Genomic DNA, 16,366 nt, shown 5'->3' with positions numbered 1-16,366 from the left:
AATTCTTGAAACTCGGGCGGCAGCACCAGACATAAATCCCAAAGGGAGAGGTATTGTTAAACCTTTTGCTGGTCATTCTTTTCTCAACACAAATGGACAAATTCTTAAGCCTGCTTACTCATTTCATGACCGTCATTAGAAGAAAAAAAACCAAACTTGCATATTGAAAATGAAAACAAATACACACACAAAAAAAACCCCTGCAGATAATAAATATCGCTGATTCACTTATTTTAAAACAAAGTCCAATTTTATTCATTCTTAATATCCTTGCAGTCCATTGTAAACCTTCTGCACTGATCCTTGTTTCAGTAGCTGTTTGATACCTGGGGAAAGAATGAACAAATGACTCCATTAACAAAAATGCAGCTTAAAGAGCATGTTTCACAGAGAGGCTCCACAAAAGGCCCTAGGACAAGCATGGATCGGAATTAAACAAGTAACTACCCTTGTCCAACTTCATCACATGTGGATACCCATACACGCACGTCCAAGGTGAGCCCTTGTCTTTGTGTCTCAGGCAGACACACAACACACACATCGCACAAAATCCCATGAGAAGAGGCAACTGGAATGGACAGAAAGTTCTTCAGCTGTCTTCCATCCCTTCTTCTTTGTCCTCTTTCCACTTTTGACCTCTTTCCTTTACCTTTTCCTTTTTACTTACAACCCACCACCTGGGCCCTCTTCTCAAGCAACCATTGTAGCCTTCACCCTCCAAGCCTCTGATCCTTCTAAAGCAGATCTCATCTTTCCCTGAACAGTAAACATTATACCCTCACCTTCTCTTGCTTCCTCTGACAACTGTTCTTTTGGAAAATCCACATCGAAAGTGATTATTAAAGAGCCCTTGATGTTGTTGTTGTCAAAGTTGGGGAGCCCTTCCCCTTTCTTCCACAGCTTGGCTCCGGGTCTGGTGATCTTATCGCGGGAAATATGTACCTGAAAAGCAAAAGGGGATGCTAGAGAAGGACTGTACTCTCGGAGCACAACACAGCTTCTGGTGAGCACTGATACCCAGAGCTCATGTCACAGCTCAGCAGAGCATCAGGATGAAGGGGCGAGCAAAACATGTCTCCGTGGCTGCAAAGGACTGAAGTAACCTCAACATCAGCCACAAGAAGGCTTTAAAAGGACAGACTTTTAAAAGAACTAGTTTGCTTACCTTGTGACCATCCAAGTGAGTAATGTCCATATCAAAGCCCACCAGGGACTCTACGAGGGAGATTGTCACATTTGTGTATAAGTCATCTCCTCGCCTTTCAAATATTGAGTGCCTGGAAGATAACAAGGTAAACATCAGTAACTTTCAAAGCCTTTTTTTGGGAGAGTTCAAAAAGGTTTTAGACAAGTCATGGAAAAGGATGGATACCACTCTTTCAAACAATAAGCATCTCTTAAGACACTCCTTTGTGTACAGTATTAATAGAGACTATAAAGTTAGTAGGATTTATTAAACCCTCATCTTCAGGAGCTTATGATCAGCAACAGCAAAAGCATATAATTAAAATACAAGTAATCAGATTATGGAAAAAAGAGAAGGACAACTTCTGGCCGTGGAATTGGGGGAGAAGGGCATCAGAGATCGGCGGGAATCCCAGAGCTGGGTTTATAAGGCCCAGTCAGCTCTGAAGCTATAGATAAGGAGGGTGCATGGGAGGCTGGGGACAGGACAAGAGGGAATTCTGGCAGATATGGACTTGAGAAGGGACTAGGTTTATTCATGGAACAGAACATATCCCAGTTTCCCGGGAAGTGATCAGAAAGACAAGGCAGATGAAGAACACTGGGGAAAGATCACTGAGATTAAGGAGTGCTATGAGAGAGATAAAAGTCTTTGGCACTGGGGGCCCATTTCTCCATATTTGGGTGGGAATCCTGTTTCAATGAATCCTTAGAAGTAGAGGCATCACTGGTCTCCAAGATGGTAAACAAGAAAGCCTGAGTTCCAGGCAAAATTCTTATGTAAGGGGCACTGCATGTTGAAGAGAGGCAACCAGGGAAGCTGCCCAGCAGCTGCAGATGACGTCACAGTAGGTCGTTTCTATGGAAAAGTCTCCCATTATTGCATAGGGCGCATTTCCTCAGTTAATATCTCTGACCTCCTTGTCTGCTTCTCTTTCACAGCTCCTTACTTGTCTTGTCAATGCTCTCCTCCCAACATCTTTCAGAATCTTAAGTCCTGAGTAAATAAATATTTAGACTCAGTAAGAGGCTCCAACCCAAAGAAGGCTTCCAAACTGAGATGACTTACTTGACAACTTTGATTCGGAACCGCAGGTCTCCTGGCTCTCCATCCACGTGAGGCTCACCTACTCAGAAGAGATTACCACACATTGTAAGCGGAACACTGCAAATCTGTTTGGTAACTGAAAAAAGTTTTTAAAGCCACTAACTTGGGCTTTGACCATTAAGCCTATCTGTGAGCGCAGTCTCTCTACCTGGTTATATCAAATTTCAGATTAGTGAGGCTCACCTGTGCCTCAGGCACAGAAGTAAATAAGTTGACCTATTTCCTAAACAAAGAATGATTCACTGATTTCTGAACCTTATAAAGCTATTTTTTCTTCTAGAGTTTTAAATTTAACCCCAAAATGAGGTCTGAGAGCATCTTATTAATGCCAATTAGAGTTACATCTCTTCTTTTATTGCAGAGTTCAAATTACTCCATTAAGTTCTGAACATCTTAAACTTTGATATAATTCAGGCTGTGTGTGCATGCTAAGTCGCTCAGTCGTGTCTGATTCTTTGCAACCCCATGGACCATAGTCCTCCAGGCTCCTCTGTCCATGGGATTCTCTAGGCAAGAATACTGAAGTGGGTTGCTATGCGTTCCTCCAGGGGATCTTCCTGATCTAGGGATCAAACCCACGTTTCTTATGCCCCCTGCACTGGCAAGCAGGTTCTTTATCACTAGTGCCACCTGGGAAGCCCAATTTAGGCTACTGGACAGTAACTTTTGGCCACTGTATTCAGAGGATAAACAGTAATGCTAGAGCTTAAAGATGGTCACAAAAGGCTTCCTGTGTCCTAAAAAACGATGGAAGTGTGTTGGAAATGATGCATGCATTTACTATGTGGCCATGAAGTGTGGGGTGAGGTGGGAGGTATTCATAAGCAATCAGAGAGCAGAAAGTTACGGTAATAAAACATCAATGTCAATATTTCACCTTCTCCAATGAAGGGGTACTCCATGCCGTCTCTCACCCCAGGTTCAATTTCTACCTCCAGTGTTCGTTCTTCATTCACTAGTCTGAGACAAAGAGAATTTAAAAGGAAAAACAAATGAAAATATAAACCAAATCCCAGACACAGATAATTCAAGTTTTATCTACTCAATCTACTTTTTCTTGGAAGACTAGCCTGTATCTCTAGATGACAAAGCCACTTGATATCCACTTACACCTTCCACCTGCCAAATGCCAGGGCAAAGCTTCTATATATCAAGTAATCACACAACCACTGGTTCCAAAAGGGCCTACAGTGGGCTGGCTGCTTTAACACGAGGATCAGTAGCAGAGAAAACCACTTACACTTACATAAATGTCCACCTGAAAGGACAGTGTCATGTTTATCAGAAAATCTAACAGGTGAGTTTATCCTATTTGATTTTTTCCCCTGATCCCACAAATAGCTAGATTTAATATATACAACTGAAGGTTCAATTATATAGTTGTGTTCATAATATAATCAGCAAACAGTATGTCTCTAATCTGAAATTTAGCTGGACATGTAAGATTGCTCTAAATATTCCAAGTAGAAAAAAATGGAATACCAACAGCCTTAAGAATATTCAGAAATAAAGCTGATTAGTTTATAGACATAAAAGAAGATATTCAGAAGAGATACTTTAAGAAGAAACAAAAATGTTAATTTCTTTCCTCTGTCCTCTGGCAGGACATGAGGAAGAGAGGGAAGGAAAAAAATCTAGGTATGGACCATTGGCATTTTATTAGACCAATGAGATGATTAAAGTGTCCCTTGGCAGAGCGAACAAGGTGCTTCTACTCACTTGACATTCGGGCACTCGTCGCAGACCACCTCCTGGGTCATCTGGAAGCGCCCGGGGCCCAGCTGGGTGGTCCGCATCTCCTGCCTGCAGTTGCACTTCCGTTTGCCAGGGGCCTGCCTCGCCACGGGTTTGTTTCTAACCACCTAGGAAGTGCACACACAGCATAAGCTTCTCTTTTGCATCCCCCAGATTTCAGTTTCCTCACTGGATCTGGGCTGGAACCTTCCCTTCTCTCCCAAGCCATCCTTCAGAGAGACCCACAGCTGAGAGAAGTCCTGGAGGAGTTACAAGTCAGCCCCCACACAGGACTGTAGTAAATGGATCTTTAACGGACTCAAATTCTAAAGCTGGACAAGAGAGAGGAGGGTAAGAAAGAAGAGAACTAGAAGATAGTATGTATAGGATCACTTTCTCTAAGCCACAAAGAAATACTACTGAGTTAACATAGTCCACAGAATTACTATTTCTTGAGAAATCTGAGCTGTGTAAAGCAGGAGCCCTGAAGAACAACCACAGCCTTCAAAAGCTGGCATGTGGCTACCACTCCAAGATTAGCCATGATTAACCTCATGAAAACACTTCCTTGTTTCAGGCAACTCAATCTGGCAGTGTTTTCCAATGCTGCCTCAGTCTAGATACTCAGCCTGTAAGAAGAGACACAATGAGCATCTCCTTGTAGCTGACTGCAATCGAACATTCTGATCCCTCCAAATCAAAGGAAACTAAAATATATGAAGAAACACATGTCTATGCCGCTGAATGAGGCAAATGCTTGGAGAAAAATCCCTCAAAGCCTACGAATGTATGAAGCCCAGTTCAACAGAATAAACAATAAAAGTAATTAGAGCTAACAGTTATTGCACTTACTGTGTGCCAAGCAAGGCCCTAATCACATATATTTACGAACTCTTTATGACATAGATGCCGCTATCGTCTCCATTTTACAGAGAATGGAATGAGAGTACAGCAAGGCTCAGTAATATGACCAAGGTCACACAACCAATGTACGGCAGAGCCAGGACTCTAAATCAGGCAGGCTAGCTCCAAAGTCTGTACTTCTAACCACTATGCTGTTTTAGAGTAATTATTTTTCTTAAAAAGAATCGACCGTGGGGGCATTTAAATAGCAAGGTCACATACATATATTCTTTACAATAATTAGATTAACAAGGAATTTGTTTAGGAGCATGCTAACTACAAGAAAGTGATGTGTAGTTTATGTATAGCCAATGACTACAGACAACAGGCCTGCAAGGGAACATGGGAAATTATTCTCTGTACTTGAACATAGGTATAAGGCTTCCTAAAAGCGCTGTTTGGAATTGGAAAAAAACTGGAAACAACCTACATGCTTATTGATCCAATGTGGTCGCAGTGAAATTCTATTCAGTAGAATTATAGCTGTAAGCAACAACATGGGTGAATCCTGACAATATTAAGAGTAAGTAAAAAAAAGGGCAGTCTCACAAGATAATGTACAGTCTGATGATGTTTTCAGAAAGCCAGAAACAATGTGAGTGAACGAAATACTATTCAGGTATACATACACATATAATAGAACAAATAAACAAAGAGTGGCAACAGAGACGAAACTCAGGATACGACGTAGTCACCTTGGAAGGGAGGTGGGGGATGGAATAGGGAAGTAGCATGTAGGTAGATATAAGTCATGGTTTATTGTTTTACTAAGTTCTGGGGCTGAGAGATGAGTTCATAACAATTACAGCGTATCATGAACCAAGGATTATGATTAATTCAATTCTATGCACTGCCCCCTTCCTAAAAGACAGAGAAGGTACCCAAAAACCTCTTAGTTTTAGTCATAAGAACACATTCTAGAGAATATGAAGAGCTGAATAATTTGGACTTACTTCTACAAAATTTCCTGCATACACTTCTTCCAAAGTGACTTCTAGATCTACAATAATATCACTTCCTCTTGGAATATTTCTGTCTTGCTGACGAGGGGTTCCTCCAAACATGAAACCAAAATCTCCAAAGAAGCTGTTGGTAAGTGTAAAATCATCAGGAAAAGAAATCAGAATTCACCTCTTACAATTTTAGTTTTCTTCACACTGATAAAATACTGTGACCTACCAATGAGCAAAACTGAAAGACATTTTTAATACATACACTGAAGTAATAACATCATCTATAACTTATATAGTATTTATAGTATAAATATACAGCACATATATATTGCCCCAACACAAAAAAACTTTTTAATATTGTCTAGATTGCAGCCATGAAATTAAAAGACGCTTACTCCTTGGAAAGAAAGTTATGACCAATCTAGATAGCATATTCAAAAGCAGAGACATTACTTTGCCAACAAAGGTCCATCTAGTCAAGGCTATGATTTTTCCAGTGGTCATGTATGGATGTGAGAGTTGGACTGTGAAGAAAGCTGAGTGCCGAAGAATTGATGCTTTTGAACTGTGGTGTTGGAGAAGACTCTTGAGAGTCCCTTGGACTGCAAGAAGATCCAACCAGTCCATTCTAAAGGAGATCAGTCCTGGGATTTCTTTGGAAGGAATGATGCTAAAGCTGAAACTCCAGTACTTTGGCCATCTCATGAGAAGAGTTGACTCATTGGAAAAGACTCTGATGCTGGGAGGGCTTGGGGGCAGGAGGAGAAGGGGACGACAGAGGATGAGATGGTTGGATAGCATCACTGACTCGATGGACGTGAGTCTGAGTGAACTCCGGGAGTTGGTGATGGACAGGGAGGCCTGGCGTGCTGTGATTCATGGGGTCGCAAAGAGTTGGACACGACTGAGCGACTGAACTGAACTGAAGACATACAGTACAGTGTATAAAGTATGCCAATGAATTCTTAATCAATGAAAAAAAATCTCTTTAATACTGACAAATATCAGAATATAATGGAGATATTGAGAAAGGGTATAGTATATATAAGCCCATGTATTGCTGAACCCAGTAGTAATTTTGGACTCTTGTAGTGTTCACCTTTATATGCTTTTTAGATACTAACTTTGGTGAAAGAAGCTACTGCTTTGTACAAAAATCTTGGATATATAATTAAACTAAAAAAGCATCAGCCTCAGTAAAAAACTCTGGATCTGACAGAAAAGGAAGTTCTGGTCTCATATGATCAAAATTAACTTGTGTTAAATAACAGAAGCATCACTTTAAATATTTAAAGCATCACTTTAAGGTTAATATAAACAATGACCTTTAACTTCATAGGAGTTCTAATCATAATCTTAAATTTTGGTTAAGAAGTCTCAGATGTCAGCATAGTGATGACAACTATACAACCCCTCAACCCCTCCCTCCAGAAAAAAAAAAAGACAAAAAAACCCCCAGTCTCGGTGAATAGACTCCCTGAATCTTGAATAAAAGCAGAGGGGGAGGATTTTGGTGCAGGAGGGGCATGGGCAGAGCCTTTTCTCTTTCTGGCATCTCTGGCTATCACTTCTAACTGCCAAGAGGTTCGAACAGAACACTTCCCTGGTAGGCTAAAGCAGCCAAATCAATCCTGCGGAAGAGGAGGATTTCCTAACCGTATTACTCACACATCTTCACAGGTCCTAAAAATCTACCATCACCCCCAAACACTAAACATAGCAACTGTGATTCTTACTTTTTTTGAGTTCACAAAACTCTTTAAGAATCTGAAGAAAGCACTGCATCCTCCCCACAGAAACGCATATTCAAATATCTTTTTATTTATAATTTGACTCAAAACCCCCAATCAGGACCTCCTGTTTATGCATCATCAGAGCACATGAAAATTCAAATGTTCAATAAAGTGGGCCTCAAAGAGTGGGAAGGTAAGGTGTTTATCATCCAGCCACTCAGCCTCCTCAGAAAGCTGGGAGCAGCAAGAGACGGACAGTCTCTGCCCTGACTCCTTCCACCAATGCTGATGATCACAATCATCCCTTTCTTGCTGCCAGGATGAAGAGGCAGCTTTGGGTATAGCGGCAGGAATTTCTCTCTCTTACAAGAATCACCTTGCTCAGTAAGTGGTTTGCAGATTTGAAGACAGCGAGGAGACAAATGGAACTGCTTTCCAACATACATCACCCTCAACAGAGTCGGGATTGATTCAACTGATATGGTTGGCTAGGAGGACATCCCTGTAAGTACTACCTGTCTTTGCTTGAGCTTTGTGAAAATAGAGAAGTATATTCCCATACAAAGGATGATGAATGACCTTCTGGTCAAGGATCAGTTGAGTTATACTCTTCATCAAAAGATTCTGAACAAGGGAGCAAGGATAATTCTTTAATAATCACTAAGTGATCCACTCTCAGACACTAATACCTTGCAGATGGATAAATTACTTACTGTGAAAAAATGTCTCCATGGGAGCTCTGATGCCCATCTTTCAAGCCCTCTTCACCATATGTATCATACTGTTTCCGTTTCTCACTATCCGATAGAACCTGGGGGCAAAAGCCAGTGGAGGAAACGATTATGAATTGGTAATGGTTTGGTAAGGTGCATTCACATTTATGTTTTAAAATTTTTAAACTCTGATACTGTGTGTAAAATTTTAGTGGATTGTGGTTTTTATTATGTACGGTATTAAGGCATGTTTAAGAGTTAGTAAATTCTTTGATCAGCGTTCATTTTGTAACTTTTCACAATGCTCAACTCATGTTTTTAATTTAAATTGATCAGAACTCACCTAGCTGCATAAACATCATGCAGATTAGCACTAACAAGATTAGCGACATGGCTATGAATGTGAGGGCAGTAACAGGAAAGAGTGAGATGAATTCCTCAGGTTCCCTTCCCATGTAGTTTGACTCCCACACTTAGGCTGCTAACCACTATGCTATATTATCTCTCTAAACTATAAACCCGGGACATGACAGACAAGACTGTCATTAGTCACAGAAGCAGTAAATAAGGACAGCCTTCAACTTTGCTCAGCCTCATGTATCTATACCATAAGCTCTACCCGACACTACCCCACACAAATTAAGAGATTGGAGAGTCGAGGGAATCAAATGAAAGGTCTCCAGAAAGGTCTCCACTGCGATATTTTCATACTCCCCTTTCCTTCTTTTGGTATATGCAGAAATCCATTTGTGGAAGAGTGCTGTCTGGCACATAGAGCTCATAACGCCCTGAGTCTGAATTGCAAAGAGTGAAAAGGGACACTGCTCTACGAAGGATGCTCAAGCTCAATTTCACAACTTGAAAAAAGACTTTCTAAAGTTTTAATAAAAGATCTTCACGACCAAGATAATCACGATGGTGTGGTCACTGACCTAGAGCCAGACATCCTGGAATGTGAAGTCAAGTGGGCCTTAGATAGCATCACTATGAACAAAGCTAGTGGAGGTGATGGAATTCCAGTTGAGCTATTTCAAATCCTGAAAGATGATGCTCTGAAAGTGCTGCACTCAATATGCCAGCAAATTTGGAAAACTCAGCAATGGCCACAGAACTGGAAAAGGTCAGTTTTCATTCCAATCCCAAAGAAAGGCAATGCCAAAGAATGCTCAAACTACCACACAGTTGCACTCATCTCACACGCTAGTAAAGTAATGCTCAAAATTCTCCAAGCCAGGCTTCAGCAATACCTGAACCGTGAACTTCCAGATGTTCAAGCTGGTTTTAGAAAAGGCAGAGGAACCAGAGATCAAATTGCCAACATCCATTGGATTATCGAAAAAGCAAGAGAGTTCCAGAAAAATACCTATCTCTGCTTTATTGACTATGCCAAAACCTTTGACTGTGTGGATCACAATAAACTGTGGAAAATTCTGAAAGAGATGGGAATACCAGACCACCTGACCTGCCTCTTGAGAAACTTATATGCAGGTCAGGAAACAACAGTTAGAACTGGACATGGAACAACAGACTGGTTCCAAATAGGAAAAGGAGTACGTCAAGGCTGTGTATTGTCACCCTGCTTATTTAACTTATATGCAGAATACATCATGAGAAATGCTGGGCTGGAGGAAGCACAAGCTGGAATCAAGATTGCTGGGAGAAATATCAATAACCTCAGATATGCAGATGACACCACCCTTCTGGCAGAAAGTGAAGAGGAACTAAAAAGCCTCTTGATGAAAGTGAAAGAGGAAAGTGAAAAAGTTGGCTTAAAGCTCAACATTCAGAAAACGAAGATCATGGCATCTGGTCCCATCACTTCATGGGAAATAGATGGGGAAACAGTGGAAACAGTGTCAGACTTTATTTTTTTGGGCTCCAAAATCACTGCAGATGGTGATTGCAGCCATGAAATTAAAAGACGCTTACTCCTTGGAAAGAAAGTTATGACCAACCTAGATAGCATATTCAAAAGCAGAGACATTACTTTGCCAACAAAGGTCTGTCTAGTCAAGGCTATGGTTTTTCCAGTAGTCATGTATGGATGTGAGAGTTGGACTGTGAAGAAAGCTGAGCCCCGAAGAATTGATGCTTTTGAACTGTGGTGTTGGAGAAGACTCTTCAGAGTCCCTTGGACTGCAAGGAGATCAACCAGTCCATTCTGAAGGAGATCGGCCCTGGGATTTCTTTGGAAGGAATGATGCTAAAGCTGAAACTCCAGTACATTGGCCACCTCATGCAAAGAGTTGACTCATTGGAAAAGACCCTGATGCTGGGAGGGACTGGGGGCAGGAGGAGAAGGGGACGACAGAGGATGAGATAGATGGATGGTATCACTGACTTGATGGACGTGAGTCTCAGTGAACTCTGTGAGTTGGTGATGGACAGGGAGGCCTGGCATGCTGCGATTCATGGGGTCACAAAGAGTTGGACACGACTGAGCGACTGAACTGAACTGAACTGACTGAAAGTTTTAATGGTTTTACAAAACTAGATGCTCAGTCATAAGTATATGCTTTCTCATGGGACCATTTCATATCTAGAATAAAGAATGTAAAACAAAATAAACTTCAGTGTTATTCAAAATTTGCCTTCCAAAAAAAGCCTCCCATTTATTGACAGCATTCTGAAATATATGCACTTTGAAGGGGCTTCCCTGGTAGCTCAGTGGTAAAGAATCTGCCTGCTAAGCAGGAGATGCGGGTTTGATCCCTGGATTGGGAAGACTCCCTGGAGAAGGAAATGGCAACCCTCTCCAGAATTCCTGTCTGGAGAATTCCATGGACAGAGGAGCCTGGAGGGCTACAGTCCCATGGCATCGCAAAGAGACTGACAGAACTTAGCAACTAAACAACAACATAACTTTGAAAATTAAACAACTTTATGTTCTTTGGTATTCTTACATTTCTATTTAGATAGCAGACTGAAGGAAAAAGTTCTTTGAAACTCATGCTTGTGTTGGCTCAGGAAAAAAAAAGGTTGGAAGTATATGGGGCTTGTTGACTCAGCAAAAGAAAGGGAAGATCTGATTGGCATATGTAAATAGGACACATTTTTGGCTCAGGGCCTGAATGATGTGTAAGGAACCACAGTAAAAAAATCTATTAACATTTAAGATACATTCAGAAGGATAAGAAGTCAGTGTATAAGAAAGTGAGCATTCTTAAAATCAAAGAGAAATGAGTTAGACTAGAAATGACTAGAGTACTCAACTAAAGCCACTATGATAGAGCAGGTGAAAAATAAAGGGTTTGATAAATATCCTTAAAAAAAAAAAAAAAAGCTACTTTGGGGAAATAGAAATGGGCAGAGTTAACTTAAAAAAACAAACAAAAAAAACCTCATTATTATGTGATCAGGATTTTCAATATTTTCACTTTCAAGTCCACTTCTCTGTTCTTGTCTTGGCAAAGAAATGAATTCCAGATTGGATCCGTAAGAAATTCCATTTCAAACCCCTCCAAACAAAGACTATTTTTAAGTCAGCTTCTTTTTGGACATAGGAGGCTTCTGTAATAACTCATCCAAAACTACCCTCAAAGTTATCTATTATCATTCACTTACTCCTCACTTCTCTTCTATCTAAAGAATGCAGTTTTATTCCAGTCTTGGAAACTTTTTTTTTTAAGAGAAAGAAAGGAATTTCTTAGTTGACTGGCCAATCAACCAGTCTCAACTAATTAAAATGCCTGCAGTAATCTCAGCTCAGTAGAGAAGACAGATGTATTCACAATAGACCCTTCAACTTTAGTGAGATTTTGATTTGTGGACACTAATTTATCCAAGGGCCAAAGATAGGCAATCAAGTGAAAGACGCAAAGAAGAAAGAAAATTTGAACTGGGGACTAGAAAGGTTCTGAGTTAAATTGCAATCTCATTGAATGATGCATGTATAGCCTGCCTAGGTCATGGTGAAACAACATGCAGAATCTATAAAGAGAACGGAAAATTCTTAGCAACAGTTCTCCCAGAAAATATTTTTTATTATTGGGTTTCTAGCAAGCAATGGGAGTATTCATGGTAAATAAAGTGCAAAACATGGAATCCATATTAACAAGAAACAAAATGTTACATACAGTAATTTAAGAGGGTCCACCAACCCTCTCAAGTTTATTTGTGAGCCTAAGGTTAAGAATTTTGGTCCTATAGGTGTTGAGAGAAGAAAGGGAAACCCCATTAGTTTTAAGTTTCATGAGCATATAAATCACTTTTACTTCATTCACTTCTTTAACCCAGGAGGCCTTGGAATCCCGTCTTTGTGGTTTTTTCCCACTAAAATATTTTTCAGACTTGTTTCCAATCTTCTCACTATACAGGGATTTATTCTGAATTCAGAAGCTGTAGCTCCCTGACTACTGGAGTCAAATTATTTTTTTCTGTGCCCTTTTAGGAAATGGGAATAAATGGTGACTAGAATTGATAACACTGTATTGTATAGCTGCAAGTTGTGAAGAAAGCAGAACTTAAATGTCCTCACTATAAAAAGAAATACATGATGTGATGGATTGAGCAAAATCCTTTCACAATGTATACACATATCAAATCACCACAAGGCACACTTTAAATATCTTACAATTTCATTTATCAATTATATCTCAACAAAGCTGAAAAAAAATATAACCACAGATCTCTTATCCTATTTCTAGGAGAAAGGTGAATTGCAACACATGCAAAGCAGCTAACTCTTAAATTAATACACATGAAAGATTATCAGTTGCTTATTTGTAAAAATTTTTTCACCATTGTGTTCTGTAAAATGGTTCTGTGTGAAATGGTTTTTCAAATAGCAAAAAAGGTGATTAAGGATTCAGTAAATATTCCTCTGTGTTGTTAAAAATGAAAAAGAAAGAAAGAAAATGGGAATAAGAATATGCCCAGCTCTACTATATTTCATGTTGTCCTAATGAAGATTAAATGAAATGATACACATCAAAGTGTTTTAACCTCTAGATTAGAGGTTGCAAATTCAAACTATAGCTATGTTTTCTTTGATCTGCACATAAAAGAAAATTTTAAATTGAATTACTTCCCAACATGTTATAACCAGGAAAATTTACCAAAAAAATCAGGAATTCCACTCCTCTAGAAAAATTAAATGATCTGGCAACACAGTGCTTACTTCTATATATGGCAAAAACTGGTTGGGGTTGAATACCAGCTGCTCCCTTGAAATGAGTCAAGTCTTCAGTTTGTCACAGTCCTCTTCATTCCCTGTTGATTGCTAAAATGGAGGCAGAATATCCACTCTCCTGTTTTATCTTATACCTGCCATGCATATTATCTGCCTGGTCCATATAGGCAGGTGGATTTGCAATCCTCATTTAGATTTTGTTTCTGCTTCTGGCTCCAACTTCCAAACACACCGACCGAAGATCAATCTACTAATTAATCTACCAATTCTATCTGCTTTCATTCATCTTTGTTAACACTACTCTCCTTAATGAAACAAATGCTGATATGAAAAGGGCAGGAAGTGTAGTACCTTCTAAAATACATGTACAATATAGCATTGAGTACTACTTTTATCTGTTGTCTATTTCTTTTAAAAAGTGACCTGAAAAATGGGAGTGTTACTCTGCGTTACACAGTCTTTTCTGTATCTGCAGGTTTTATTTATACTTTACCTTCTTCCTGACTCACCTCATAAGCAGCACCCAGATCCTGGAATTTCTCCTGTGCTCGTGGATCATCAGGATTCCGGTCAGGATGAAGCTGCAGGGCTAGTTTCCTGTAGGCCTTTTTAATATCCTTTATAGAGGCACTGCGAGGCACTCCCAAGATCTTATAGAAGTCTCGCCTGGGGATGCAGGAGAGGGAGAAGATACTTCATTAAAAGGTTATACATTACATTTTTAAAAGTGAATTTTTTTCCTTTACATTTAGGTTTGTGTCTGAGCAAAGAGGTAGGAAAATGAAGGTACATGTGTGACACACAGAAAGAATAACTAAAAAAAAACACACCAGAATTTGTAATGAGTTTCATACATTGAAGCAATCATAATGAGAGGCTATGTACTTTTTGAACAATGCTAGGATTATTCAAAGTATCTGTGACATTCTTCTCCTACTAGTTTTAGTCAAGAAAATCATTTTCTTATTTTATGGTCACACATTATTTCCAAGCAAGAACTCTATAATCAAATTGAGTCTCTTTGTCATCCTCTATTACTGACTTCAAATGACTGCTTCCAAAGATCAAATAACCTCAAAGGATGATTTTCTTTACCCAAAAGATTGTATCACATAAACGTTCTGACCAACAGTAGCACTCTTGGAATGTTAAAGATGAAGTGACTGAAATTAACTTCAGAGGTTAACACAGAAGTTAAGTCAAAGCCCAAACAAGAGAAGTCTGAAAAGAGAATAACATTCATTTGAATGTATGAGTTGTGGATTTTTGCGCCGAAAAAGAGAAAATATCAATTTTGCAGTCATTCAGTCAGTTCAGTCACTCAGTCGTGTCCGACTCTTTGCGACTCCATGGCTGCAGCACGCCAGGCCTCCCTGTCCATCACCAACTCCTGGAGCTTGCTCAAACTCATGTCCATCGAGTTAGTGATGCCATCCATCTATCTCATCCTCTGTCATCCACTTCTCCTCCTGCCTTCAATCTTTCCCAGCATCAGGGTCTTTTCCAATCAGTCAGTTCTTCACATCAGGTGGCCAAAGTATTGGAATTTCAGCTTCAGCATCAGTCCTGCCAATGAATATTCAGGACTGATTTCCTTTAGGATGGACTGGTTGGATCTCCTTGCTGTCTAAGGGACTCTCAAGGATCTTCTCCAACACCACAGTTCAAAAGCATCAATTCTTTGGCACTTAGTCCAACTCTCACATCCATATATGACTACTGGAAAAACCATAGCCTTGACTAAATGGACCTCTGTTGGCAAAGTAATGTTTCTGCTTTTTAATATGCTGTCTAGGTTGCTCATAGCTTTTCTTCCAAGGAGCAAGCATCTTTTAATTTCATGGCTGCAGTCACCATCTGCAGTGATTTTGGAGCCCCAAAAAATAAAGTCTCTCACTGTTTCCATTACTAGGAGTTATTCCAGTTTGTCTAGGTCAAGTCTTAATCACAGCCAGCTGCTGGAACCCATATGCTGGTGCCTATAAGTCTCAGCAGCTGCAAATATGCACATGGCATAAGTTAGGAGACAAAGTGCAGAGCCACTGACCTCCTTGCCAGGAACTATGCTAGAACTAAATTAACTGGAGAGCGAATCTTTGCAGGAAAGGCCAATGGGAAGACAGAATCAGACTAATAAACTTTGAGGGCACGGACCATATCCAGTCCATAGAAGACACCAATAAATATTCATTGAATGAAATGACTAAATAAGTATGCTCTCAAAAGTCTATCCCTTTAGCCAGCAGAAATTATTCTGAAAATACACTCTCTCAACCAAGGGATGGGAAAGTTATTCACAGTGGAGATAATGTAGAAGTGATGATAATTTTAAAATGTAGTGGGGGAAAAATGCATTGGGGTACCAAGATCCATGCAATATACCAGAGAACTTTAAAAAAAATGATTTAATAAGCTCTAAGTCACACTTTAGGGAAATCATATAAACATTTTATGTGTAAGTTTTTAAAATTATCACTGATAAGGGGATGAAGATTATTCCATGAGGATTATTTAGGTGCTTTATCCCCCTCCCCCCAAATATACAAAAGCTGGCATCTCTTGAGACAAAACTAGATAAAGGTTCACTAATGTTAACAACAAAAGAGCTAACTATATAAAAAATGAGGCTTACTTAGGATATACTTAATATAAAAATGGTTAAGAAATAGCCGAGAAAAACACAGGGAGATGGTTGGCACAGCTCAGTATCAACATTACAGTTCCCAAGAGACTCCTTTATGAAATACTTAAGTTTATAGTTGGGCTTCCCTGGTGGCTCAGATGGTAAAGAATCTGCTTGCAGTGCAAGGGACCTAGGTTTGATTGCTGGGTCGGGAAGATCTCCTGGAGAAGGAAATGGCAACCCACTTCAATATTCTTGCCTGGAGAATTCCAAGGACACAGAA

The 16,366-nt window shown here is 39.8% G+C and overlaps 1 protein-coding gene across 1 annotated transcript in view; it reads right to left on the bottom strand.

The window, feature by feature from the left end:
• Positions 1-231: 231 nt before the first annotated feature.
• DNAJB11 (DnaJ heat shock protein family (Hsp40) member B11) overlaps positions 232-16,366 on the bottom strand; it is a 17,918-nt gene continuing 1,783 nt past the window's right edge. The window contains exons 2-10 of the mRNA XM_086398178.1: positions 13,970-14,126; positions 8,330-8,427; positions 5,884-6,016; positions 4,013-4,155; positions 3,171-3,253; positions 2,255-2,312; positions 1,166-1,277; positions 783-942; positions 232-326 (exon numbers count right to left, since the gene is read on the bottom strand). Of these exons, the coding sequence (XP_086254304.1) occupies positions 262-326; positions 783-942; positions 1,166-1,277; positions 2,255-2,312; positions 3,171-3,253; positions 4,013-4,155; positions 5,884-6,016; positions 8,330-8,427; positions 13,970-14,126 (1,009 nt within the window). The 3' untranslated portion in view covers positions 232-261. The remainder of the gene's footprint in view (positions 327-782; positions 943-1,165; positions 1,278-2,254; positions 2,313-3,170; positions 3,254-4,012; positions 4,156-5,883; positions 6,017-8,329; positions 8,428-13,969; positions 14,127-16,366) is intronic.

Source organism: Bos grunniens, chromosome 1 (assembly GCF_055505025.1).
Source record: "Bos grunniens cultivar Pamir isolate PY7600 chromosome 1, Bosgru_T2T1.0, whole genome shotgun sequence".
NCBI lineage: Eukaryota > Metazoa > Chordata > Mammalia > Artiodactyla > Bovidae > Bos > Bos grunniens.
This window is presented reverse-complemented; position numbering and strand designations above follow the sequence as displayed.